The 27,900-nt window shown below is 44.2% G+C and overlaps 2 protein-coding genes across 2 annotated transcripts in view; both read right to left on the bottom strand.

Moving 5' to 3' along the window:
- The window catches only part of LOC117511000 (UDP-glucuronosyltransferase 2A1-like), a 45,147-nt gene extending 28,508 nt beyond the window's left edge, over nt 1-16,639 (bottom strand). Inside the window, exon 1 of the mRNA XM_034170933.1 lies at nt 15,918-16,639. Coding sequence (XP_034026824.1) covers nt 15,918-16,632 — 715 coding nt within the window. The 5' untranslated portion in view covers nt 16,633-16,639. The remainder of the gene's footprint in view (nt 1-15,917) is intronic.
- Nucleotides 16,640-19,231: 2,592 nt separating this feature from the next.
- On the bottom strand, nt 19,232-27,376 carry LOC117510996 (UDP-glucuronosyltransferase 2A2-like). Its single transcript, XM_034170928.1, has 6 exons — nt 25,360-27,376; nt 24,479-24,627; nt 24,077-24,208; nt 22,226-22,313; nt 20,206-20,425; nt 19,232-19,982 (listed from the first exon to the last, which is right to left on the bottom strand). Exons 1-6 carry the CDS (start codon nt 26,081-26,083, stop codon nt 19,697-19,699), a joined length of 1,599 nt encoding a protein of 532 aa, XP_034026819.1. The 5' UTR covers nt 26,084-27,376; the 3' UTR covers nt 19,232-19,696.
- Nucleotides 27,377-27,900: the final 524 nt, after the last annotated feature.

Raw genomic sequence — 27,900 nt, 5'->3', positions numbered from 1 at the left:
GGTAAGTTGTTTTCACTGTCAGCACCTGAACCCACCGCCATGAAAGAGTATATCCAGGAGTCTCTTGTGGCCGGCTTAATTCACCCATCCTCCTCGTCTGCAGGGGTGGGATTCTTTTTTGTGGAAAAGAAAGATAAGTCACTCCGTCCGTGTATTGACTTCCGGGGTCTAAACGATATTATAGTAGAGAACCGATATCCCTTGCCGGTCATAGCCACGGTGTTCGAGCTATTACAGGATGCCAAAATATTCATGAAGCTTGACTTGCGCAATGCATACCATTTAGTCAGGTTTAAACAAGGTGATGAGTGGAAAACAGCATTCAACACGCCCACCGGGCATTACGAATACTTAGTCATTCCATTTGGTCTCACGAAGGCACTGACCATTTTCCAGAATTTGGTTAATGATGTGTTACACGATTTCTTGAATAAGCGTGTTTTTGTCTACCTAGATGATATCCAGATTTTTTCCCCGACCTGGATTCGCACATCCGGCATGTCCACGCCACTCTACAGGTGTTAGTACAGAATGACCTGTATGCAAAAGCCAAAAACATATGAGTTTCACCAATCCACCATGTCATTTTTGGGTTTTCTCTTAGCTGAGGACGAGATAAAGATGGATCCTGACAAGGTAGCAGCTGTGCGTGATTCGACAGTCCCGGGCAACTGCAAGGAGGTTCAGAGGTTCTTGAGGTTTGCAAATTTCTACCCTAAGTTTATCCGCAAGTTCAGTACCATTGTGGCTCCGCTACATGAGGTAACATCATCACTTTGTACGTTCAAATGGACCCCTGAGTGTGATGAAGCCTTCCAGGTCCTTAAGCATCGCTTCACCGTGGCCCCTGTGTTGCTCCTCCCTGACCCGTCTCAGCAGTTCGTGGTTGAAGTTGATGCATCTGATGTTTGGGTTGGTGCTATCTTGTCTCAGATGAATCCCTCGAATAAGCTGCTGCATCCATTAAATGCCAGGCAAACCAGGTGGGCAGTTTTCTTTAGTCGTTTTGACTTAGTTTTGTCATACTGACCCGGCTTGAAGAATGGTAAACCGGATGCATTGTCGCGGCAAGAGGATATGGCGGATGCGCCCTCCAACCCAGGTACGATACTAAATGACTCCTGCTTTGTGTCGGCAAAAACCTGGGAAATTGAGTCCTGAGCCAGGCCCACTTTGGGTAACGAGCCTTGTCCTCCTGGTTGTCCAGGGGGCAAATTTTTGTGCCTGCCCCTCTGAGAGGGGAATTCATTAAGCGGGGTCATGTATGTCACCCGGGATTCAAGAAAACAATCTATGTCCTTCAACAAAGATTTTGGTGGCCACATTTGGCTCAAGATGTCTCTGAATACGTAAACGAACATCCAGGACCAGCTCATCGCCGTAGAACTCCCAGAAGATCTCAACTAGCTCATCGCATTGGCTATCCAGACCAACCTTAGGCTAGTGGATCGTCCCCGTCACAACGCTCGACATTCTGCTTGCCGATCTGCCACACCTCCGACCCACTCTTCAGTTTCCAACCACACTCAGTCTGTTCATATGATTATAGCTGAAAACCATTCTGCTTTCATGTATTTGATAAAATGACTCACCCGGCAATTCTTGGGCACCCCTGGCACAGCACAGTCTGAACTTTAATTGATCTAAAGGACAGATAATTTCATGGGGACCAGCGTGTAAAAATAACTGTCTTCTGAAACCAGAACATTCTCCACCCAGCTCTAATCCGGATTTAGCCGGTGTACCTCTGTGTTACTATGATCTGGCACCCGTTTTCAGTAAAACTAAAGCCAAGTCTTTGCCGCCACACCGCAGTTATGATTGTGCCATCGAGCTTCTCCCCGGGGCTAGTCCTCGAAGGAACAAACCTAATGTGTGGTTCACCACACATTAGGTTTGTTTGAAACAGAAGTGACATCATGTAATACTCAGATTAGGTCTACATTTCCGACCGGACTCAATCTTTCTAAGTTGGCGGCGTTGGCGGAGACGTACCATCCAGGCCCGCGGCGTTGGCGGAGATGTACCATCCAGGCCGCGGCATCAGCGGAGGTGAACCATCCAGGCTCGCGGCGTCAGCGGAGGGAACCATCCAGGCCGCGGCGCAGGCGAACCATCCAGGCCCGCGGTGTTGGCGGAGACATACCATCCAGGCTCGCGGCGTCAGCGGAGGGAACCATCCAGGCCACGGCGGCGGCGCAGGTGAACCATCCAGGCCCGCGGCATCGGAGGAGAAGGCGAACCATCCAGGCCCGCGAAATCGGTGGAGGGAACCATCCAGGCCCGCGGCGTCGACGGAGGAGGTAATCCATCCAGGCCCACGGCGTCGGCTGCACCCGAAGCCGGAGACGGCTGCATCCGAGACTAGCGGCGGCTACGTCCGAAGCTAGCAGAGGCTGTTGACAACAACACTGACGCTGCTAACGGAGCTAGCAACGCTAATGCAGCTAGCGGAGTTAAGGGAACTGATCCCATAATGCCACCAAAGAAGGTAAACTCTGGTGTTGAGGAGGAGTTGGAGGAGATCAGGAAATCTCTTAATTTCATGTCTGATGAATTGAGTAAAGTCTCTAAACAACAAGGTATGCTACATGATTTGATGGGTGAAATAAAACAACTGAAGAACCTGATAAAGGAGAAAGATAAGAAAATAGACAGCTTGGAAAGTCGAATTGAGGATCTTGAACAATATATTAGAATGGATGAGATAATCATAAATGGGTTGGAGACGCAACATCGGACCTATGCTAGAGTTACAGCAGGTGGAGGTGGAGAAGGTGAGGATGCCCCAGCAGAGGAGTTACAAACGCTGGAACAGCAAGTTACAAAATTCCTCCAAACCAAGAATGTGAGTATTCAAAGCCATCATATTGCAATCTGTTATGCGTCCCCCAGAAGAGACGGTAAAACAAAGCCGGCAATTATTGTTCGGTTTGTGAGCAGAAGGACCAAGATTGATGTACTGAAGCAGGCAAAGAAGTTAAAGGGGACAGGTGTGTATTTAAATGAGCACTTGACAAGAAAGAATGCTGAAATTGCCAGGCATGCACGCATTATGAGAAAACAAAACAAGATACAAGCAGCGTGGATGAGAAATTGCAAAGTAATGATCCGTTTGAATGGTACACCTGAAGAAGCAAAAGTTGTGATGATAAGAGAACTCAAAGACTTAGAACAATATAAATAAAACTGAAATGATCACAGCTGTGTACATCACGAGTTTACATTTTTTTGGTGGAAATGTGCGAAGACTGGAGATTATGGATAAACAATTGTGGACAAATGTTTGGCCTTATGGCTTTAACAGACAATGAAAACGACAAATGACAAGTATGGATATGGATTATACTTTACCATTTAGAAATATTGAAGATGAAGATCTTTTGGTAGTTGGTAGTATGACCAACAAAAATCAGATCAAACATGGAAACAGATGATAAAATATATGACATAGATACTAATATTGATGAAAGTATATTTGATTTGACTACAATTGGTTGTGAGTATTATATGGAAAAACAGTTAAATAGTGAAAAAAATCACTAGATACTCTGTCACTTATACATATAAACATCCGAAGCTTGTACTGTAAAATGTCAAAAATAAAAGATTATTTAAACCAGTTTAAAAATAGATTTAGCACTGTTGCAATCACAGAATCTTGGCTTAAAAATGACCTTATGGCTGATGTTCAAATGGAGGGATATGAGTTATATTTTGTAAATAGAAGAGAAATAAAAGGCAGAGGCATTGCTTTGTACATAAAAACAGATCTGCCATGCAAAATTGTAGAAGAAATGACAATTATAGATGATGTTATAGAAATTGTAACAGTGGAAATTGTACAGGAAACATCTAAAAATATTCTAATCAGTTGTGTATACAGAGCACCAGATTCTTGTGTTGTGAAATTTACAGATAAAATAATAGAATTATTCCAAAATATATAACAATAAAAATAAAACACTCTTTATGTGTGGAGACTTTAATGTTAATGTGGATTGTTCCACTTGCCAAAGAGTAAGTGATTTTGTGAATTCAATGAACAGCTTGGGCTTATTCCCTTTGATAACAAAACCAACCAGAATTACATCACAAAGTGCAACTGTAATTGATAATATATTCACAAATAGAACAGATGAAATTATTAAGAATGGGATATTGATGACAGATCTCAGTGATCATTTACCAGTTTTTTCAATATTTAAATATAAAAATAGGCATAAAAAAACTGATATAAACTTTAAAAAAGATAAGTCATTAAAAGCCTTAGAGGCATTAAATTATGACCTTAATAATCAAAATTGGGAAGAAGTTTATGTCGGTGATGTTAATGTAGCATATAGTTCATTTATGAAAATACTGATGAAATCATATAATAAAAATTGTAAATTAATAAAAACTAGTAAGAAAAGAGTAGATAAACCATGGCCGACCAAGGGAATAAAAAACGCTTGTGTAAAGAAAAACTATTTATACAGGTGCTTTTTAAAAATGCAAACAAAAGAAACAGAATACAGATACAAAAAATATAAAAATAAACTATTGACAATAATTAGAAAACAAAAAAAAGATTATTATTATAGTAAACAATTGAATAAGAGTAAAGATAATATGAGGGCAACATGGGGAATTATAAAAAGGGTGATGGAAAGTGATGGAGTGAAATCAACTTTTCCGAACTACCTTGTCAAGGAAAATAAAGAGATATATGACATAAAAGAAGTTGTAAATGAGTTTAATGATTATTTTTCGAAGGTGGGATCAAATCTGGTGGGAAATAAACCAATAGTAGAAGATAAATTAAATACTATTGTAAATACGGTCAATAGTATTTTCCTTGACAATGTGGAAAAAGATGAAATAAGGAATATTGTAAAAAAACTGTGTAAGCAAAAGATCAACTATGAAGATTTAGACATGATGACTGTAAAAAGTATAACAGAAACTGTTATTGAACCATTCACTTACATTTGTAATCTGTCTCTGTCAACAGGAATTTTTCCAGAAGAAATGAAAATTGCCAAGGTAGTCCCTTTATATAAAAATGGAGACAAACATAACGTTTCAAATTACAGGCCTGTGTCATTGCTTCCACAGTTTTCTAAAATTATGGAAAAGGTTTTTGTGACAAGGTTGGATAAATTAATTGAGAAACATATTTTAAAGAATGCTCAGTATGGATTTAGAACAAAACATTCGACAGCTATGGCAATTATGGAATTAACAGCGAAAATATCAACAGCAATAGATAATGATTATTTTGTAAGTGTTTTTATTGATTTGAAAAAAGCTTTTGATGTTATCGATCATTCAAGATTGCTTCATAAGTTACAACAATATGGAATAAGAGGGATTGCACATCAATGGGTAAAAAGCTACTTAGAAAATAGAAAACAGTTCAGATAAATTATACTAAATCAGAATTGTGTAATATTATGTGTGGAGTACCACAAGGATTAGTACTTGGACCTAAACTGTTCATTTTGTATATTAATGATTTTGTGAATGTGTCAAAGGTACTTGGTAGCATTTTATTTGCTGACAATACAACATTATTTTACTCTGGATCAGATATACAGGAAGTAGTACAGGTGATAAATACAGAGTTGGAAAAAGTTAAATATTGGTTTGATACAAACAGATTGTCACTTAATCTTAATAAAACAAACTTCATATTGTTTAATGACAGAGTAAAAAAAAATGAGGTGTCAATAAAAATAGATGGAATGGACATTCAAAGGGTAAAAGAAACGAAATTTCTAGGAGTTATGATTGATGCGGATTTTGCATGAAAGTCACATATAAACTACATAAAAGGAAAGATAGCGAAAGCCATTGCTGTTATGCATAAAGTTAAATATTCATTAAATAATTATGGATTATTAACATTCTACAATTCATTGATTGTTCAATATTGATTGATTGATTGTTCAGTTCCATATTTGACTTATTGTGTAGAAATCTGGGGATCAACATGTATAACTTATACACAACCTTTATTTATTTTGCAGAAAAGAGCTTTAAAAGTGATTAGCAACAGTTGATTTAGAGATCCATCTAATCCATTGTTCGTTAAATATAGGGTACTTAAATTTCATGATTTAGTTGATTTGAAATTATTACAAACAATGTACAAAGCGAATAACAATACCTTACCAATAAACATTCAAAATATGTTTGAAAAAAGAGTAAGTAGTTATAATTTGAAGGGCATAGAAGTCTTTAAGAAACCAAGATACAGAACCAAGATAAAGGAACGGAGTATTGCAGTCAGTGGTGTAAAATTATGGAACAACCTCAGCAAAGAAATCAAAGAATCAAGGTCGCTTATTTAAAAAACGGATTAAACTTGATGTATTTCAAAAGTATGAAATTATGAAATAGGTCAGTGGACTGTGACAAAGCTAAAATGTAAGTTGTTAATAATGTTTAGAATGTTTGAAGTTTAAAATGTAATCTGTTAGGGGTGTAATCTTATAAATAATGGTTAAAATTAGGAAATAAGTTGGTGGCATGTGACAAAATCATAGAAATGTAATTATTCATGTGTCGATTGATGATGCTTTGTGAGATTGTATTGTAAAAAAGGGGGCAGAGTATATAAGACTTGTTCTTCTAAACTGCTCCTTTTCATTCAGTGGTTTGTGGTGTTTTGTTGATTCTGCTTTTCTGTTTTTTATTTTCTTTTAAATGAATGAAATAAATGAATGAAAAAAAAATGAATGAAGTTGTTTTCACTGTCAGCACCTGAACGCACCGCCATGAACGAGTATATCCAGGAGTCTGTTGCAGCCAGCTTAATCTGCCCATCGTCCTCGCCTGCAGGGGCGGGATTCTTTTTGTTGAAAAGAAAGATAAGTCACTCCGTCCGTGTATTGACTTCTGGGGGCCAAACAATATTATAGCAGAGAACCCATATCCCTTGCCGCTCATATCCAAGGCATTCTGTTGGGAAAGTGTAAGTACACGGACCCACAACAGGGGGCGCAAATGAACGGACAATGGAATAGGTCAAATAACAACACTTTACTGTTGCGAACGTGCACAACAAATACAACGGATTACAACAATGGACAAAATTCAATTTACAAAGGTGTCGTGTGGGCAGGCTCGAAGATAGGAGACGCCTCTCCAAAGTAGAACCGGAACCACACGGTTTCCTCCGCCACAGGACCCCGGGAATACTGGAGCCGCCAAGTCCCGAACTCCCAGGTGGCCACTGCCTCCGCGTGTCGGACCTGGTACTGCTGGCGAGGAACAAGAACACAATTAAACGTGGGCGCGTTTGCACCCAGCAACCTGCACGGCAGGGAAGCTACCTCCACCTCTCGTTGGAGAAAAAGTCTGCAATCACTCACAAAAAGCACAAAGGTTACTGTCAAACAGTCAGCTGAGATAATTACCTTCCAGGTAGAACGATATCTCGGCAAAGAGGTGGAGACGTCGTCCTGCTGATATACTCCTGCCGATCAGATGATTGGTAACAGCTGTTGCAGGTGATGCGTGACAGCTGTCACCCTGGCTGCTCCTGTGAGGCGGCTGCGCCCTCTGGTGCCTGGAGCCCGCACTCCAGACAGGGCGCCCTCTGGTGGTGGGCCAGCAGTACCTCCTCTTCTGGCGGCCCACACAACAGGACCCCCCCCTCAACGGGCGCCTCCTGGTGCCCGACCAGGCTTGTGCGGGTGGCGGCGGTAGAAATCGGCCAGGAGGGCCGGGTCCAGGATGAAGCTCTTCTTCACCCAGGAGCGTTCTTCAGGTCCGTACCCCTCCCAGTCCACCAAATACTGGAAGCCCCGGCCCATCCTACGGACATCCAAAAGCCGGCGTACAGTCCAAGCCGGCTCGCCATCGATGATCCGGGCAGGAGGCGGTGCCGGGCCCGGAGTACAGAGGGGTGAGGTGTGATGCGGTTTGATCCGGGACACGTGAAATACAGGATGGATCCGCAGTGAGGCCGGCAGCTGAAGCCTCACTGCGGCTGGACTGATGACCTTCTGGATCTTGAAGGGGCCGATGTAACGGTCCTGTAACTTGGGGGAGTCCACTTTGAGGGGGATGTCTCTGGTGGATAACCACACCTCCTGCCCTGGCTGATACGCAGGGGCCGGGGTCCGCCGACGGTCTGCATGGGCCTTTGACCTCATCCGGGCCCTCAGCAAGGCAGAACGGGCGGCACACCACACCCGACGGCACTTCCGTAGGTGGGCCTGGACCGAGGGCACACCGACCTCTCCCTCAACCACCGGAAACAAAGGAGGTTGGTACCCCAGACATACTTCGAAAGGGGAGAGGCCGGTGGCTGACGACACCTGGCTGTTATGGGCATACTCGATCCAGGCCAGATGGGTACTCCAGGCCGCCGGGTGCGCGGCTGTCACGCAACGCAGGGCCTGCTCCATCTCCTGATTGGCCCGTTCTGCTTGCCCGTTGGTCTGGGGATGATACCCGGATGAGAGACTCACCGTGGCCACCAGTTCCCGGCAGAAGCTCCTCCAGACGTGCGAGGAGAACTGGGGACCACGATCGGAGACGATGTCTGTTGGGATCCCATGCAGCCGGACGACGTGGTGAACCAGGAGGTTTGCTGTCTCCTGGGCCGTCGGGAGCTTCGGGAGGGCCACGAAGTGGGCCGCCTTGGAGAATCGGTCCACTATCGTGAGGATGGTGGTGTTGCCCTGGGACGGCGGGAGGCCCGTGACAAAATCCAGGCCGATGTGGGACCAGGGGCGATGGGGCACGGGCAGCGGCTGGAGCAGACCCGAAGCCCTGCGATGGTCAGCCTTGCCCCTGGCGCAGGTGGTGCAGGCCTGGATATAATCCCGGACGTCGGCCTCTAGGGACGCCCACCAGAAGCGCTGCCGGACAACTGCCACGGTTCTTCGCACCCCTGGATGACAGGAGAGCTTAGAGCCATGACAGAAGTCCAGGACTGCAGCCCTAGCTTCTGGTGGGACGTAAAGTCTGTTCTTCGGCCCAGTTCCGGGGTCCGGGCTTCGTGCCAGGGCCTCCCGGACGGTTCTCTCTACGTCCCAGGTGAGGGTGGCCACGATAGTGGACTCCGGGATGATGAGTTCCGGTGGATCCGACAACTCCGTTTTGACTTCATCTTCATGTACCCGGGACAAGGCATCCGATCTCTGGTTCTTGGTCCTGGGACGGTAGGTGATCCGGAAGTCAAAACGGCCGAAGAACAGTGACCAGCGGGCTTGCCTGGGATTCAGCCGCTTGGCGGTCCTGATATACTCCAGGTTCCGGTGGTCAGTGAAAACCGTGAATGGCACGGACGTTCCCTCCAACAGATGTCTCCACTCTTCAAGAGCCTCTTTCACCGCAAGGAGTTCTCGATTGCCGACGTCATAATTCCATTCGGCCGGGGTCAACCTGCGTGAAAAATAGGCACACGGGTGAAGGACCTTATCGGTCTTCCCGCTCTGGGAAAGCACAGCTCCTATCCCTGAGTCCGAGGCGTCCACTTCGACCACTAACTGGCGACTAGGATCGGGCTGCACCAGAACGGGTGCAGACGAGAAGCGCCGTTTCAACTCCTTGAACGCGGCATCGCAACGATCCGACCAGGTGAAGGGGACTTTTGGTGAGGTCAGGGCTGTCAGGGGGCTAACTACCTGACTGTAGCCCTTAATGAACCTCCTGTAGAAATTAGCAAAGCCGAGGAACTGTTGCAGCTTCCTACGGCTAGTGGGTTGGGGCCAGTCTCTCACCGCCGCAACCTTGGCCGGATCAGGAGCGACGGAGTTGGGGGAGATGATAAACCCCAGGAAGGACAAAGATGTGCGGTGGAACTCACACTTCTCGCCCTTCACAAACAGCCGGTTCTCCAACAACCGCTGCAGGACTTGACGTACATGCCGGACATGAGTCTCAGGATCCGGAGAAAAGATGAGTATATCGTCTAGATATACGAAGACGAATCGGTGCAGGAAATCCCGCAAGACATCATTAACCAAAGCTTGGAACGTCGCGGGGGCGTTTGCGAGGCCGAGCGGCATGACCAGGTACTCAAAGTGACCTAAGGGGGTGTTAAATGCCGTCTTCCACTCGTCTCCCTTCCGGATCCGAACCAGGTGATACGCATTTCTAAGATCCAATTTAGTGAATATTCGAGCTCCATGCAGGGGCGTGAACACTGAATCCAACAGGGGCAACGGGTATTGATTGCGAACCGTGATTTCGTTCAGTCCCCTGTAATCAATGCATGGACGAAGTCCGCTGTCTTTTTTACCCACAAAAAAGAAACCTGCACCCATCGGGGAGGTGGAATTCCGGATCAACCCGGCGGCTAAAGAGTCCCGGATGTAGGTCTCCATGGATTCACGCTCAGGTCGGGAGAGGTTGTACAGCCTACTGGACGGGAACTCACCGCCTGGAACCAAATCAATGGCACAATCATACGGACGGTGGGGGGGAAGGGTGAGCGCCAGATCCTTACTGAACACATCCACAAGGTCGTGGTACTCCACCGGCACCGTCCCTAGATTGGGCGGGACTCTGACCTCCTCCTTAGCCTGGGAACCGGGAGGAACCGAGGAACCTAAACATACCCAATGGCAGGTCTCGCTCCACTGAACCACTACCCCAGACGGCCAATCGATCCGGGTATTGTGTTTCAACATCCAGGGGAACCCTAAAATCACACGGGAGGTAGCAGGTGTCACAAAAAACTCGATCTCCTCCCGGTGATTTCCTGACACCACCAGAGTTACAGGTGGTGTCTTATGCGTGATTGGAGGGAGTAGGGAGCCATCTAGTGCCCGCACCTGCACAGGCGAGGTAAGCGCCACCAGAGGGAACCCTATCTCCCTGGCCCATCTGCTGTCTAACAGATTCCCTTCAGAGCCCGTGTCCACCAGTGCTGGGGCCTTCAGGGTTAAATCCTCATAAAGGATTGTAACTGGGAGTCGTGTGGCAATGTGGGTGTGTCCCACGTGAATGTCTCGGCCCACCCCTAGCCCAGTTTCTAGGGGCGGGCGTTGGCGTTTAACCGCTCGGGGCAGTCTCTTACCTGATGCTCTATCGAGCCACACACAAAACACGCTCCGCGGGCCAGCCTCCTCTGTCTATCTGGTGCCCTAAATGTGGCCCTGCTCGTGTCCATAGCTTCGTCAGCAGGGGGAGCTGTAACCACACGGAGCGCAGGGGCCGTGGAGCGTGGGGAGGGCGGAACGTGGTCGGAACCGGAAGGGAGAGGGACGGCGCGTGCCCGGCCACGCCCTTCGTCTCGTTCCCGACGGCGTTCTTCTAACCGATTGTCTAACCGTATGACGAGATCAATAAGCCCATCTAAATCCCGCGGTTCGTCCTTAGCCACCAGGTGCTCCTTTAGAACCAACGACAGTCCGTTTACAAAGGCGGCGCGGAGGGCAGTGCTATTCCAGCCGGACCTCGCAGCCGCGATGCGGAAGTCGACTGCATAGGCAGCTGCGCTCCGGCGCCCCTGTCTCATTGACAGCAGCACGGCTGAAGCGGTCTCTCCTCTATTTGGGTGATCGAACACTGCTCTGAACTCCCTCACAAACCCATCATATGTCTGAAGGAGCCGTGAATTCTGTTCCCAGAGCGCTGTAGCCCAAGCGCGTGCCTCACCGCGAAGCAGGTTTATTACATAAGCTATCTTGCTAGAATCAGTCGCGTACATGACAGGACGTTGTGCGAAGACGAGCGAACACTGCATAAGGAAGTCCGCGCACGTCTCCACACAACCTCCGTACGGCTCTGGAGGGCTTATGTATGCTTCCGGGGAAGGTGGGAGGGGTCGTTGAACGACCAGTGGAACGTCACTGTTTCGCACAGGGTCGACAGGAGGGAGAGCCGCAGCAGCGCCCTGAGGGCGCGCCTCCACCTGCGCGGCGAGAGCCTCCACCCTGCGGTTAAGGAGGACGTTCTGCTCGGTCATTAAATCCAACCGAGCCGTGAAAACGGTGAGGATCCGCTGCAACTCACCGATCATTCCTCCTGCGGGTGCCTGTGCGCCCTGTTCTTCCATTGGCCGTTCAACAGCCGGTTGACGCCCCTCGGGATCCATGACGTTGGCCGAGATATCCTGTTGGGAAAGTGTAAGTACACGGACCCACAACAGGGGGCGCAAATGAACGGACAATGGAATAGGTCAAATAACAACACTTTACTGTTGCGAACGTGCACAACAAATACAACGGATTACAACAATGGACAAAATTCAAGTTACAAAGGTGTCGTGTGGGCAGGCTCGAAGATAGGAGACGCCTCTCCAAAGTAGAACCGGAACCACACGGTTTCCTCCTGCCACAGGACCCCGGGAATACTGGAGCCGCCAAGTCCCGAACTCCCAGGTGGCCACTGCCTCTGCGTGTCGGACCTGGTACTGCTGGCGAGGAACAAGAACACAATTAAACGTGGGCGCGTTTGCACCCAGCAACCTGCACGGCAGGGAAGCTACCTCCACCTCTCGTTGGAGAAAAAGTCTGCAATCACTCACAAAAAGCACAAAGGTTACTGTCAAACAGTCAGCTGAGAGAATTACCTTCCAGGTAGAATGATATCTCGGCAAAGAGGTGGAGACGTCGTCCTGCTGATATACTCCTGCCGATCAGATGATTGGTAACAGCTGTTGCAGGTGATGCGTGACAGCTGTCACCCTGGCTGCTCCTGTGAGGCGCCTGCGCCCTCTGGTGCCTGGAGCCCGCACTCCAGACAGGGCGCCCTCTGGTGGTGGGCCAGCAGTACCTCCTCTTCTGGCGGCCCACACAACACATTCAAGCTATGACAGGATGTCAAAATATTCACGAAGCTTGACTTGTGCAATGCATACCATTTAGTCAGGTTTAAACAAGGTGATGAGTGGAAAACGGCATTCAACACGCCCACCGGGCATTACAAATACTTTGTCATTCCATTTGGTCTCACGAACGCACCGGCCGTTCTCCAGAATTTGGTTAACGATGTGTTACGTGAATTCTTGAATAAGTGTGTTTTTGTCTACCTTGATCATATCTTGATTTTTTTTTCCCCGACCTGGATTCGCACATCCGGCATGTCTGCGCCGTTCTACAGATGTGATTACAGAATGACCTATATTCAAAAGCTAAAAAATGTCAGTTTCACCAATCCACCATGTCATTTTTGGGATTTGTCTTAGCTGAGGGCGAGATAAGATGGACCCTGACAAGGTAGCAGCCGTGCGTGAATGGGTGGTCCCAGACAACCGCAAGGAGGTTCAGAGGTTCTTGGGGTTTTCAAATTTCTATCGCAAATTTATACCCAATTTTAGTACCATTGCGGCATGATACATGAGGTAACATCATCACTTCGTCCGTTCAAGTGGACCCCAGAGTGTGATGAAGCCTTCCATGTCCTTAAGCATCGCATATTTCGATTGACTTTGTAACTGGTCTGACGCCTTCAAAGCGCAACACTGTAAATTTGACTGTTGTGGATAGGCTATCTAAGTTGGTATATTTTGTTGTCCTGCCTAAGCTCCCCTCCACCAAAGAAACGGCGGAGGTCATGCTGTCTCATATTTTCAGGCTACATGGTTTTCCCCAAGATATAGTCTCTGATCGCGGATCTCAATTTGTGTTAAATTTTTGGAGGGAGTTCTGCTGCTTTCTCAGGAGTCACCTCCAGTCTCACCTTCGGCTATCAACCTCAAGCTAACGGTCAAGCCGAACGATTAAATCAGGGGCCCGAAAAAGGTTTCCGGATTCTAGCTTCACTACAGCCCGCTTCCTGGTCTTCTCAGTTGTCGTGGATGGAACTGGCTCATAACAGCTTACCTACCTGTTCGATGGGGGTTCTTTCCATCTCACGTGGTATATGGTCACCAGCCTTCCCTATTTTCTTCTGCTATCTCACATTCCTCTGTTCCCATAGCTCTGAGTCTCGTCACCCGGAGCTGACAAACCTGGTAGTGGGCTAGAAGGGCTCTGCTACATTCCTCCACGACCTACAAGGCTGCAGCTGACCAGAAATGTAGCCCGGCGCCTCCATATGTAATTGGACAGAAGGTGTGGCTCTCCACGTGCCACCTGCCATTGTGAGGATTGCCCAGGAAACTAGCTCCCAGGTTCATTGTTCCCTTTCCTGTTTCCAAAGTTGTTAATCCTGTTTCTGTCCATCTCCATCTCCTGACGTCTATGCACATCCATCCCACATTCCACTTCAGTCATGTGAAACCTGTCCGTTCCAGCCTGTTTGGCACATAAGGCCTGCTGAAGCTTGGCAGTAGAGACCGATTGTGATTGTAAAGCTAGATGTAAAACTTTCCTGTTCTTGACCTCCTACAGACTTATGAAATGGTTTTTAAATGTTTTAAAGTTGTATGTATTTCCCATCTCATGTTTTACAGTCTTAAAAATCACTGGCCCTTATCTTGATGGCAGACACAAAATGCATGGCACAAATGCCTTTGAGCATGCTTTTTTATTTTGTGTTTTTTATTGTGCAATATTTTTTTCCCTTGAACTTTTTGAGTTGTGTAGGGACTCTGAACTAATCACAACTCAGTGACATCATCATCAATTCCACAGAAATTGCTCACTAACCTGCTTCATCGTGTCACGTGCTAATGAGAGGACCAAAGCATTACAGTGCATTTGGAAATTATTCATAGCGCTACACTTTTGCTACATTTTGTTATGCTAGAGTCTTATTCCAATATGAAGTAATTTATTTTTCCCCGCAAAATTCTACTCACAACACCCCGTAATGACAACATTAAAAGTTTTTTTTTTTTTTTTGCAAATGTATTTAAAAAAAAAAAGAAAACGCATGTACACAAGTATTCACACCCTTTACTCAATACTTTGTTGATGCACCTTTGGCAGCAATTACAGCCTCAAGTCTTCTTTAATGTGATGCCACAAGCTTGGTGCACCTATCCGTGGTCAGTTTTGCCCATTCCTCTTTGCAGCACCTCTCAAGCTCCACCAGATCTCTCCAGAGATGTTCAATCAGATTCAGGTCTGGGCACTGGCTGGGCCACTCAAGGACATTCACAGAGTTGTCCTGAAGCCACTCCTTTGATATCTGTGTGCTTAGGCTCATTGTCCTGCTGAAAGATGAACCATCACCCCACTCTGAGGTCAAGAGCACTCTGGAGCAGGTTTTCATCCAGCATGTCTCTGCACATTGCTGCATTCATCTTTCCCTCAATCGTGACTAGTCTCCCAGTTCCCACTGCTGACAAACATCCCCACAGGATGATGCTGCCACCACCATGCTTCACTGTAGGGATGGTGCCTGTTTTCCTCCAAACATGATGCCTGGCACTTCTGTACCCTTCCCTAGATTTGTACCTCAAGACAATTCTGTCACAGAAGTCTACAGACAATTCCTTTGTCTTCATGCTTGGTTTGTGCTCTGACATGCACCGTCAACTGTGGGACCTTATATGTAGACATGTGTGTGCATTTCCAGATTATGTCCAATCAACTAAATTTACCCCAGGTGGACTCCAATTAAGCTGCAGAAACATCTCAAGGATGGTCAGTGGAAACAGGATGCACTTGAGCTCAATTTTGAGCTTCATTGCAAAGACTGTGAATATTTATGTACATGTGATTTCTTAGTTTTGTTGTTGTTTATATATATGAATTTGCAAAAATCTAACAACAAAACAACAAAACCAAAACAATGTTTTTTGTACATCGTCATTATGGGATATTGTGTGTTTATTGAGGGAAAAAAATTCATTTCATCCATTTTGGAATAAGGCTGTAACAACCTGTGGAAAAAGTAAAGTGCTGTGAATACTTTCCGGATGCACTGCAAAAGGTATTTGACATTAAATATCACACAGACCAAAATAACTAAAATACAAACAAGTATAAGAATACGAATGCAGAGAATAATCAGAATAATTTAAATATGGCAGTATTAGGCCATTGAAAATTGGGTTTATAAGCAACTGAGATGCTCACCTCTGATTTCAGAGTAATAATTATCCAGACGTCTCCAGTAAACATGATTCACCATAACATCATTCAAGGCATAGAAGAGAAAGTTCCACAGTCTCTCAGAGAAGGTCATCTTGTCAGTCAGTTTACTCATAGCAGCAGGGACAAAGGAAGGTGGAGTTGGGAGTTGACCACAATACCTCTCCCAGTTCTGGGCTAGTGTAAATCGCAGAGAGAATACCAGAGGGATGTCCAGTAAATCTGCCAGTAATTCGCTGCCAGGGTAAATTGGGTCAGCCAGTAAAAGGTCATACTTTCCCTCCTGCAGTTGCCCAACTGATTTCAGCATACCATCTAAATACTTCAAATTGTACTTCATCTCCTCTGTGAAAAGTTCAATGAATCTCAGGTACATCTGTAAATAGCTGATGTGATCTATTTCATACATAGCAAATTGAATGAACTCTTCGAAGGAATCTTCTATGGCCTTCACTGAGACAGAGACATTAAACGATTCGTAGCGGAAGTGAGAAGGCTCGCTGGCATTCATAAACATTGAAGAACTGGGGACCAGTACTGTCACCTGGTGTCCCCTGTCGCTCAGCTTCTCCAACACAGGCTTCATGTTGATCCAGTGGCTGGCTTCAGTGTACCAAACTAAAATCTTCCCACTGTGTCCATATCCAGTCATACAAAACACCACCAGCATGCAGACACACAAGCTCTTCCGTGGCTCCATGGTTGCTGTATGTTAGAGGCAAAGCTGTTTTCTGAGTGTTTATTTGAAATGGGCTTCAAGGAGTAATTATTAACCAAACAAAAGTGAACTATGATTTGAAGTTGCCCCTCAGAGTACCTTACATAACAGTAGATAACAGACCCACTGCTATACCTGTATGTGGATGTGTATACGATAAGGCTTGTGACGGCTTGTGGGGGAGGTTGTGATGGTCTAGTGGTTAAGCGTTGGGCTTCAGACCAGAGGATCCTCAGTTCAAAAACCAGACAGACTGGGAAATCAGTAAGGGCCCTTGGGCAAGGTCTTTAATCCTCTAGTTGCTCCTAGTGTGTAGTGAGCGCAGCACCCTGACATCGGTGTGTCTGTGTAAATGGATGAATGTGAGGCATAAGTGCTTGAGCTTCTGATGCAGATGGAAAAGTGCTATATAAATGCAATTCCATTTTAACATTTAAGATGGTATGGACAAGTAAGGATTAAACAACTAGAAGCCGTGCATTATACAATTTGAATGCACGACGCAGAGTCTAAAACACCACGATGCAAAGCGGAGTGGTGTTACTCCGCGTCATGCATTCAAACCATATAATGCACGGCTTCGAGTTGTTTAATCCGCTTATAGCATGGTCCCACACAGTGAGCTAACACACAAATATTTAAGTTAACATTTTTCGTGTTGTCTTCTTCTTTCCCGTCTTCAATCTTGTCCAGTTCGTCCAATGTTAAATCTTTATGCCGTTGCTTTTGCTGTTCTTCTCATTTGCTCTCCGTCTCTTCCCATTCTTCAAATGTTTTATTTTGGCCAAAAATACTAAAATTCACTTGGAAATCTATGTTTTATCTCGTTTCTGTCATTCACCTGTCAAAACACAGCTGATCTGCGCCAACTGATTTGCACATTGTTATGGTGATGACCAGAGCGGAGTGATTATAACAGTGACTTAACTCGCCGAACGTGTGCGTATACACAAAAATAATGCACTCCAGTTAGACATGGAATTCTCACTGACCCTGGTATAAAGCAGATTAATCACTAACATACAATGGGAATCCACAGATAAAACAGTCTTGATAATGTAGATGTTGGTAGTTCATGTCAGTAATGCAAATGTGACCTATATGCAACAAGTTATAAGTTCAGCACTTTGAGTTTTGCAGGATTGCATGTGATGATAAGAGTCATGTAGCTAGTTGAAATGACAACCAACCTGTCAATGAGTAACCGGTTCATTCATTATAGTGGCAGAATCAAGACTCTTAGTTTGATCAAACGTTGTCTTTTGACCTGAATATTCGAGAGATGGCTGAGACTGCCATCTACTTTACAGCGGCAGCTGAATATTTTACACTGAGTCCTTTGGAGCCATTCTCCCGCAGTTAAATGCAGTATCACATGACGCAGCATCACAAATAGACATGCCATATATGGGAAATGAATGGACGAATTAATGTGTGGAGCAGTTTTTGCATGTTTTTGTGTGTTGGACAGTATGTCGATCACATGAAAACATTAAAGAAAACATTAAGATCTGAAAATAAATGTTCTCATTTGGATAATATCTAGGCCAGCACAGAAGGCCTGCTGAAGCTTGGCAGTCAAGACCGATTGTGATTGTAAAACTCGATCTGTGGTAGGCACAGCTAACCAAAAAGCTTTGATAACTGTTAATCCACTAACTGAAAAGTTAACTTTTATAAAGCTAAACCGATAAACCCCTAAAAAAATTAGCAGAAGTTACAGCTAAAAGCTAAACTGATAACATTTCATGTTGCCTTCAGTACACTGTCAACTACTGACACAACAAGTCAGTGCTTCTGTCTCAGATCAACCTCTCAGCAAAAGAAACCTGGTGGCCAGAGAGAGAAAGACAAGGAGAAAAAAATGATTTATTTTCACACCATACCGACTTGCAGGCATTTCATAGGAGTCATGCACAGGCAGACAGTTTTGACTTATGGTTAAAACTTTAAACAAACTAATTCAAGTTATTGAAATTAATGTCACCTCTGTTGTTTTACAAAGATAAAATATCAGCTATGTTTTAGTTTTAAAGTAATGCACTAATTTTGAAGGTTTTAGCGATTATAGACACCCATGCCACAATGCATTATGGGACAATTGCCATCTACTGGCCATCCAGTAGATGGCAGTGTGAATAGCAATTGCCACACATTTGCTAAAAGTGCTGAATCACTTAAACAGAATTTTCAGTTTTCAAATTGCCTTTTTTCTTACAAATGAAAAAAATGACATATTTACAAATACAGATTAATTTGTAAAAGGCAACACACGTTACAGTAACTTGTGTGTTATACCAACCAACCACTGATGACAAATCATGTCCAATAAACTGAATTTACCCCAGGTGGACTCCAATTAAGCTGCAGAAACATCTCAAAGATGATCAGTGGAAACAGGATGCACCAGAGCTCCATTTTGAGCTTCATGGCAAAGGCTGTGAATACTTATGTACATGTGATTGCTTAGTTTTTTTTGTTGTTGTTTAGATATAAATTTGCAAAAACCTAAAACAAAACAACAAAAAAAACAAAACAATGTTTTTCACATTGTTATTATGTTGTATTGCGTGTAGAAATTTGAGGGAAAAAATCAGTTTCATCCATTTTTAAATAAGGCTGTAACATAACAAAATATGGAAAGAGTGAATCGCTGTGAATACTTTCCAGATGCACCGTACCATTAAGTAATTTTGGTCATTTTTATCCACAGTCCCTCCATTAAAAAATTCAAACAGTATGGCAGCTTACCATGAAGCCCAATGATGTCCAAAGTATTCCAGAAAGGGCATAGAGGGTGCACATTTTCTTTGCAGCCACTGACTCCAGCAGGTGATTTCACGAAAACCTGCACCCTCTTGGCCCCTTCTGGAACATTTTGGACAATACTGATGTCGCCTGTCCAGGGTATACCCTACCTTTCGCCCAGTGATGGCTGGCATAGATTAAAGCCTTCTTTGTTGAAAATCCTTCTCTATCCCTCCACAGTTTATGCTGACACATGTTGTAAATATTTGCTGGTACAACTAGATTTCAGATGAGCCAGTTACTCAGCCTTTCTCTTCCTCCTTCCCTTCTTTCTGCAGCACCTGCCGAGGCAATAACTGCAGATTTTAATAAACATCAGAACAAGGAACAAAACAACAGCCAGGATAAAGGCCAGGACATCCAGACTGTGGTACTGGTACCAGGTGACCTCATGAGCCTGGACTCTCAAGTGCTTGGCCCCTTTGTTTCTCATGGTGAACTCGATCCAGAATATGGCCTCATCCATAGGATCAATGGGCCTGTCTCTGTGAATCCTGGAGAGTCGCATGGCATTCTCTTTGTACCTGTGAATGTAGTTACATAGTGGTGAAAATTCACATTATAAAGGTCTCCTATGTTTAATCAGTGTAGAAACACTTAAAACCTCTTAGCACAGTAGGACACTGTGGTTATAGAATATGTTCATGGCCTTAAAGCTCCATGTTACGGAGTCCATGGTGATCAAATGTCAAAATGATAGTTTCTTCTATCCTAAAGCAAATTAAAATAGTCTGTAGGACATCTTACGATTTGTCATCAGTGACAGTCTTGATTGCATCTCTGAGGTCCTCTCTCTTCATGAAGTTCAGGCTCACAGTAGTTGCAGCTCCCTTGGCTTTCATGTGGGCCATGTTGTCCGGCTGATCACCAAACAGGGGGATACCCACCATGGGAACTCCATGGTAGATGGCCTCATAAAGCCCATTTGAGCCACCATGAGTGACAAAAGCTTTTGTCTTCGGATGACCTGATTGGAGGAGCAAACAAAAGTACAAAATATTACTTTCTCCAGGCACGTTGGTGATGTTGCATTGTGCTGTCAATGAAAAACATATTCACTGAGGGTTATGACTGTGGGTTTTGATTACTACACTGGTTTCTTGACTGGATCTATTACAGAAATTGTGCCAGAAAATTCCCAAGTTGTCTCAAGAAACGGCACCAGACAAAAATCCTAAATACTGCCACCTCACTGACAATATTGCTGTTTCATACTTTTAAAAAACATGATTCTCACATTGTGCCCAGAGTTTTCCAGATGAGAGAGAGCTCTGTGTCGGAGGTAGATGGCAGTGTCGTCCACTCTGATGTCAGGCTGCTATGAAAACTGAAGTGGATCCATCGATGGTTTCACCAGGGGGCAGAGATGTCTGACAACCAGCCTCTCCAGGGTCTTCATCAGATCCAGTATCAGTGCGGCTGTCCTGAAGCTGCTGAAGTCCTCCAGGTGTGGCGACCTTTTCTTCTGAACTGGTACCATATAGGAGGTTTTCCACAACTGAGGCTCTCTCCAAAGATTCAGGCTCTTGTTGAGGATGTGCTTCACTGTCCTGCACAGCCGGTCTGCACAGGATATGAGGAGCCTGGAGCTGATGCCATCAGGACCAGCTGCCTTCTTCACCTTGATTTTCCTGAGCTCATTTCTCATCTGGGTTATTGAGAGGGACAGGCAGGGGGGTTGGGTGCTGGTCGTGGGGGTGAAGTGGTGGGACTATTGGCAGGAGGAGCAGCAGGGAGCGGTTGTGATCTGGGAATTGTGTGGAGGGAAACAGCGTTGGAAAGGGGGGGTGAGGCAGTTTACTGGGAGCACCGATGGGGGGGGGTTGTAGCAGGGATGTCTGAACAGGTGGGGAGGGACAGGTGTCTGATCAAACCTGCTGAAAAACAAGTTTAGGTCATTCACCTACTTCAGATCCCCCACAGCCTGGGTGTCGGGCTTCTTATGACCAGAGATGGTTTTCTCCAGACTCTGCTTTGGCTAAAGATTTATCTGTGCAAATTTTTGTAAGATTGGACATAATCTGTTGCTTGTGAAAATGTTTTTTTTTTTTTACGTTTCTGTAAAATACAATCCAGTGAAAAATCTGGTAATGTGGAACATTGACACCATACAGTGTATTGAAATAGATCTGATTTGAGGCATCCAGCAGTGTCTTTTTTTCAAAATTGGACATAAGATTCAAAAGTTGTCTGTGTAAACACACCTTCAAATTTGTCCCATAGGTGGCACTCGGGGCTGCCGACACCAAACCTCGTGCAAAGAATGACAGGACCGTACCCAGTGAGTGTGCTAAATTTCAATTTCATTTTCAACATATGCATTATGTAGTGTTGAAATTAAATGTTTCTTTTTCTTCATCCTGGGCCTATCAGCCAGGATGAGGGATAAAAAGAAAATGTCAAAAATTTATTGGACCTTGGAGGAAGAGGTATACACTCTCTAAGTCCCTTCTAATTATACTTCCTGGTAGTTAGGTATTGTCTTCATACCTGCTCATGTGCTGAGCTTATGTTATAGCATTTTAAAAATAATGGCTATATGTAAATTATAGTGGTTCAGTATGCCACTAACCAAAAAACAAACTACACTATGCACTATATTTCTGCTTCTGTGACTTTAAAACATTGTGCTAACAAATGAAAAATCTCAGTTGTGGATTATACCATTCATCATTCAAATGAAAATTTTCATACCACAGCTAAAGGCACATTTAATATACATATTTTATTAAAAAATAAACAAACAACAAAAAAATGTTTCATTTACCCAGCAAGTCATTCTGAGGGATCCAGTCATATATTCTGGTGTTGGCTCCAAGAGTCTCAGGCTTATCTCCGCTGTATCTCCATAGCACCTGTTAATGGTACAGATATTTATTTTGGCACAAGAGGTTTCACTTCCTGATTAACATTTTACACCTGGAGCTTAGGTATTAGGTATTTTATCATCCAAAGGAAATAACTGTTATGTGTCGACGCGGGTTGAGGAGCGGACCTGTGTCTGACGGAACCCAGCGCCAAAACAACCAGAAAGCGGTTCCAATAACAAAACAATTTATTTTCCCCCTTCTGTGCAATACAAAGTGTACAAACGTAAAATGCGTCGGTCTGGCGGAGTGAAGGACGGCACGCTCTCCAGCGCCCAAAAGGATCGAAGCCCGGCGCTTCTGGACCCACGTTCACCGCCAAACACCCCCCAGGTGGACACGACAAACCGACTCTCTCTGATGTGTGCTGACAGCATGTGTCCCTCACCCGTCCTCCTTCACAGGCACGATGTGTCAAACCCAGGCGCGGTCCTCAGCGTCTCACAAACGAACATCACAAGGTCGAGTTCCCGGCAATTCTGCTTGAATCACACATGGCTTAAATGCAGAACGCCATCTCATTATCTGCTTCAGCTGAAAGTCTTTAAGGTTGCACGTGAGCACCATCCACAGGTGCTGCACATCACGTTGATGAGGGTGAAGGACTCTTCAGCCAGCACCTTCTCCACAGACAATAAATCAGTTTGCATACCACCTGGAGAGCAAAGAAAAGAAAAGAACACCCAAATGTCCAGCCAAACCCCCCAACACACAACAATAGCACCACCACACTTCTGACTAATTTGATGAAGTGGGCAGCCCTTTTGTTTTATGCAAATTAGGAGTGAAGGAGTTAAAATACAGCTGGCCAACAACAATAATTGATCAGCATGTCAAAATACATAGAAAGAGAAGTTTTATTTTCTCTTCTAATGCAAACACAAGACTTTTGAATAGCTTCTTGAAATGAGCGGCCATTTTGTTTTATGCAAATTAGGGGTGAAGGGGTAACAATACAGCTTTCCAACAACATTTGAATTCAGCAGGTCAAAATACACAGAAAAAGATGTTTAGTTTGCTTTTTAAACAACCAAAATTGTGGAAAATTTGATGTAATTGGTGGCCATTTTGCTTTATGTAACTTAGGGGGTGAATGGGGTAAATATACAGCATGCCAACAGCAATTTTTTTAATTCAGCAGGTCAAAATCCATAGGAATCAGTCTGTTGTCTGCTTTCAACAGACAATACCTTGGGCACTATACAAACTTCTTTTCTGAAAATGGAACCTTACTATTTTGGCCTTGGGAAGTAAAGTTTACTGAACATCTTCTGCACCGCACCACCCGTTGGCCTCCATTACAATTACACCCAGTTTCAGGCCCTGATTGGATATCTGGGTTTTGCGTTTTTGTTGTTGTTTTGTTTTTGTTTTTTAGTGCCAATAAGGTACACAATTGGGTCGCAAAAATCGACAATAGGAGAATGCATTGACAGATAAAAGGAACAGTTATCTTGTATTATTTTAAAATGTAATGATATGAAAGAAGAATTTTTTTTTTACAGTAGGTAGGATAAACACTAACATTTCATGAACTCTGCCTGGTGTCAAAGACCGCCTCTTCACAAAATATCATAGAAAACCAGCATGCCAATAGACACACATATAGTTGATGCAAGCACTAAGTCTGAACTGCAGCTTTTGGGGACCAGGAATCTTCTTTTTTTTCCTTTTCACCAGGTGAAAGGTGAAGTCTATAAATTAAAAAGTCAGGTTTGGTCTTGCTGTGTGTGTTATTTCAGTTCTCTTGCCTTCTGTGGGAGTTGTGCAAGTGCTGCTGCGATCACGTTTGCTTTTTCTGTTGTGAAGTTTTTGATCATGGAACCTAGGGTGAACACCACAATGCCGTGATCTCCAGAACTCTGCACAAACTCTTCCATATCCTGAGTGATGGAAGGAAAATATTATTCCAGTAAACACAAACAAACATTCTTTGTATTTTTTCTTCTTTTAACCAATATTAATCCATTTATGCCCAGATTTTTTTATAAATGGAAAAAGTTGCATTAGTACCTTTGAGATTTTTTTGTTGTGAGTAGAAAATGAGTGATACACTTCGGCAACAATTGTTGCCAATGGGTCAAAACAGGTTAATGGCTTCATAGTTTATTTTTATGGAAACAAGAATAGTGTGGGTATAATAAAAGACATACCTCTGGTAAGGGTTTAGAAGGTCTGCAGTGCATTCCACCAACAAATTTGAAGTTTGGAAGGAAAGGACGTGGGAATTCAGAATCCCAGTAAGTTCGCATCAACCAGATGTCTGCTCTGCCCATCATTTCACAGGCACTGACTGGCTTCCCTGTCACAATAAAAATAAATAAATAAATAAAGGATAACAGTTATATCTTAAAGTCATTTACAAACATGTAAATGTAATTTCAGTATTACACTGGCAAATAATGTTGGGGACAAGTTACCCAGATTTGTACCCATTATTTTCAGAATATAGGGATGAACTTTATCCAGGTCTTATCCAAAAAAATTAACATGACGCCAGGAGTCAAAGTCTCTGAAACCATGTGATATCTCCAAAAAGGTTGAAACATGGTGTCACCTCACTTAGACCTCAGGAAAGTTTGATGTTGGGCTCCATGGTGTAGGTTTGTTTAAGTATTGCCCTTATGCCAAAGGGTATTACGCAACAAGTCATCATGCAATCACACCTTGGTCACTTTATTAGTCAGTATTGGAATAAAAAACAACAATATGCTAATATTTAGCAGAATTTACCGTTCTGTCACCATGAGTATTGGAATAAGTTCTTATTGTGCTTGCTTGAATTACAGTCATCACAAGAAGACAAAACCCAGCAGTCACTTTCCATTGCACAATGGAAATGCTGTCATTTTCCTATTGTGCTTTGTCAGCATTATGAAATTATCAGTTAAGCTTTGTGTTAATCTGTAATGGAAATGCAACTAGTTAGTGTAGTTACCAAAAGGAGTGGATGAAAGAATGATGCTTAATTACTTTCTGCATGTGACCCATAAAATGTGTTTGTCGTACAGTAGTGTTAACTGGAGCTGCATACCTTTGATCTCTGAGTAGTAACTGTCTAGCTGTCTCCAATATATTTGACTCAATAAAACATCATTCAAGGCATAGATGAGAAAGTTCCACACTCTCTCTGAGAAGGTCATCTTGTCAGTCAGTTTGCTCACAGCAGCAGGGACAAAGGAAGGTGGAGCAGGTAGCTGGCCACAATGCCTCTCCCAGTTATGGGCTAAGGAAAACCGCAGAGAGAGGACCACAGGGACATCCAGTATATCTGCCAATAAATTACTGCCGGGGTAGATGGGGTCAGCCAACAGAAGGTTGTACTTTCCATCCTTCAGTTTTTCCATGACGGTGTCAGATTTCAGCACACCATCCAAATATTTCAAAGACAAGCCAAGATGCATCTTGAATATATCCATGAATTTGAGGTAAATCTGAAAGTAGTTCATTTGATCTACCTCATAAATTAAGAAATGAAAGAACTTTTGTGACATTTCTTCCAAGCCCTCCATAGTGACAGAGATGTCAAAAGGTTCATAACGGAAGCGGGACGGCTCTTTGGTGTCCATGAAAAAGGATGTGCTGGGGACCAGGACTGTCACCTGGTGTCCCCTGTCAATCAGCTTCTCCAGCAGAGGCTTTGTATGAATCCAATGGCTGCCTTCAGTGTACCACACCAAAACATTACCTCCATGTCCGTATCCACTCACGCAAAACAACAGCAGCATGCAGCCACACAGTCTCTTCTCCGGTTCCATGGCGACTGTATGTCACGGGCAAATTTTTTTTCAGAACCTTTGTTTCCCTCCTGGGAAAACAATTATTAACCCAACAAAACTGAACTCTGATTTATAGTTGTTGTTTGGGTACAAGGGTCATTACACACAACACACCCTACGTGTGTATAGGTAAAAGGTAATGATAAGATAATGTAAAGCAAATTTTATGTCTTATATGTTTGGCACTGAGTCATGCACGTGAATTCTTATGGGTCTTTGTGGTCTTACAATTTGGTCAATTTGGCACAAAACTGACCCACTCTATCACCGAAATTGGAATCACTGGGGTAGATTTACCAAAAAATTGTCTTCATACATGATTCTTGGTGCTCTGGTTCAAAAGTTTAATTTTTCAAGGTGGTGCTGGTGGGCACCTTGGATGTGGCTGACAAAAAGCCATAATATTTGGGACACACTAGTCTTTAGAAGTCCAGTCGACCATCAAAACATCTTGAATGGTCATCGAGGAGACAAGATTGTTCCCCGGTGTGGTGGATGCAGAAACTAGCTCACGCTCCCAGATCTGACCTGACCATATCCACCCATGCAAACTTTTTACCAGTAGACAAACAGACCCTTCCTTAGTTGCATGGTAGTTTGTTTGTTAAATGTAATGTCGATTCCGGATCCAAGTGGCGTGAGAGGACAACTCTTTCATTCATTTTCTACACTGGCTTATTCCAGTTCAGGGTCATGGTTGGCTGGAGCCTATCCCAGGGAACACTGTGCAAGAGGCTGTGTATATCCTGGAAAGGCTGCCAATCTATCACAGGGCCAACACATACAGACAAACAAACTCATTCATGGTCAGTTTAGAGTCACCAGTTCACCAAACTTGTCTTTGGAAAAGGGAGGAACCCCCACCACCCAGTGGGAATCCACACAAACACAGGAAGAACATGCAGAATGCACACAGAAAGGAACAGATCAGAAATGAACCTGGGACATTATTGCTATGAGGCAACATTGCAAACCATTAAACAGGTAAACAATTATTAACCAAAAAAAAACCTTGAAATGTGTGTGGCTCCTTACACAACCTCTGTGTGTAAAGGTAAAAGAAAAGGCCAACAAAGTTAAGACAATATGGATAAGGCCCCAGTCACACTCAAATAAAATAAGATGGCAGTCTCCTTGTGACAAGGAAAAAGCAGTGGTTGTCTGGTGATTGCAGTCACTGCCAGCGATCTATTGCCAGGAGTTGCAGTGAACAGCTGGTGACACAGAAGCTGAGCGTGTAGCAACCGCAAACTCTGTGCAGCCATGTTGAATCCCACTGTGGTGGCACAGGGCACCCAGTGGGAGGTCCCCAAACGATCGCAGTCCACCTTGGTCTGAGCGTGGTCATCCTCGGATAGATTGGGGGTGGCTACAAATACCCACTGTCTCATTAAACAAATGCAGACACATTGCCCACATTTTGTAATCACTTGGAGTCAGTCTGTGACCCTCCAAACCATACATATATGACAGATGCATAGGTCAGCTTCAGCTGAATCTGCTAATACATATAAATCATCCACGTACCACCCACCTGATCATCATTACAATTACATACAGTTCATCCAATTTTCAATTTATTTTCATTTAAAAGCACCAAATCACAACAAAATTGCCCGAAGGCGCTGCACACAAGTAAGGTCTAACCTTACCACCCCCAAAGCAACAGTGGTAAGGAAAAACTCCCTCTGATGATTTGAGGAAGAAACCTCAAGCAGACCAGACTCAAAGGGGTGACCCTCTGCTTGGGCCATGCTACAGACACAATTTACAAAACTATTTACAAAGCGAATATA

This window comes from Thalassophryne amazonica, chromosome 5 (genome assembly GCF_902500255.1).
Source record: "Thalassophryne amazonica chromosome 5, fThaAma1.1, whole genome shotgun sequence".
Classification (NCBI taxonomy): Eukaryota; Metazoa; Chordata; class Actinopteri; order Batrachoidiformes; family Batrachoididae; genus Thalassophryne; species Thalassophryne amazonica.
This window is presented reverse-complemented; position numbering and strand designations above follow the sequence as displayed.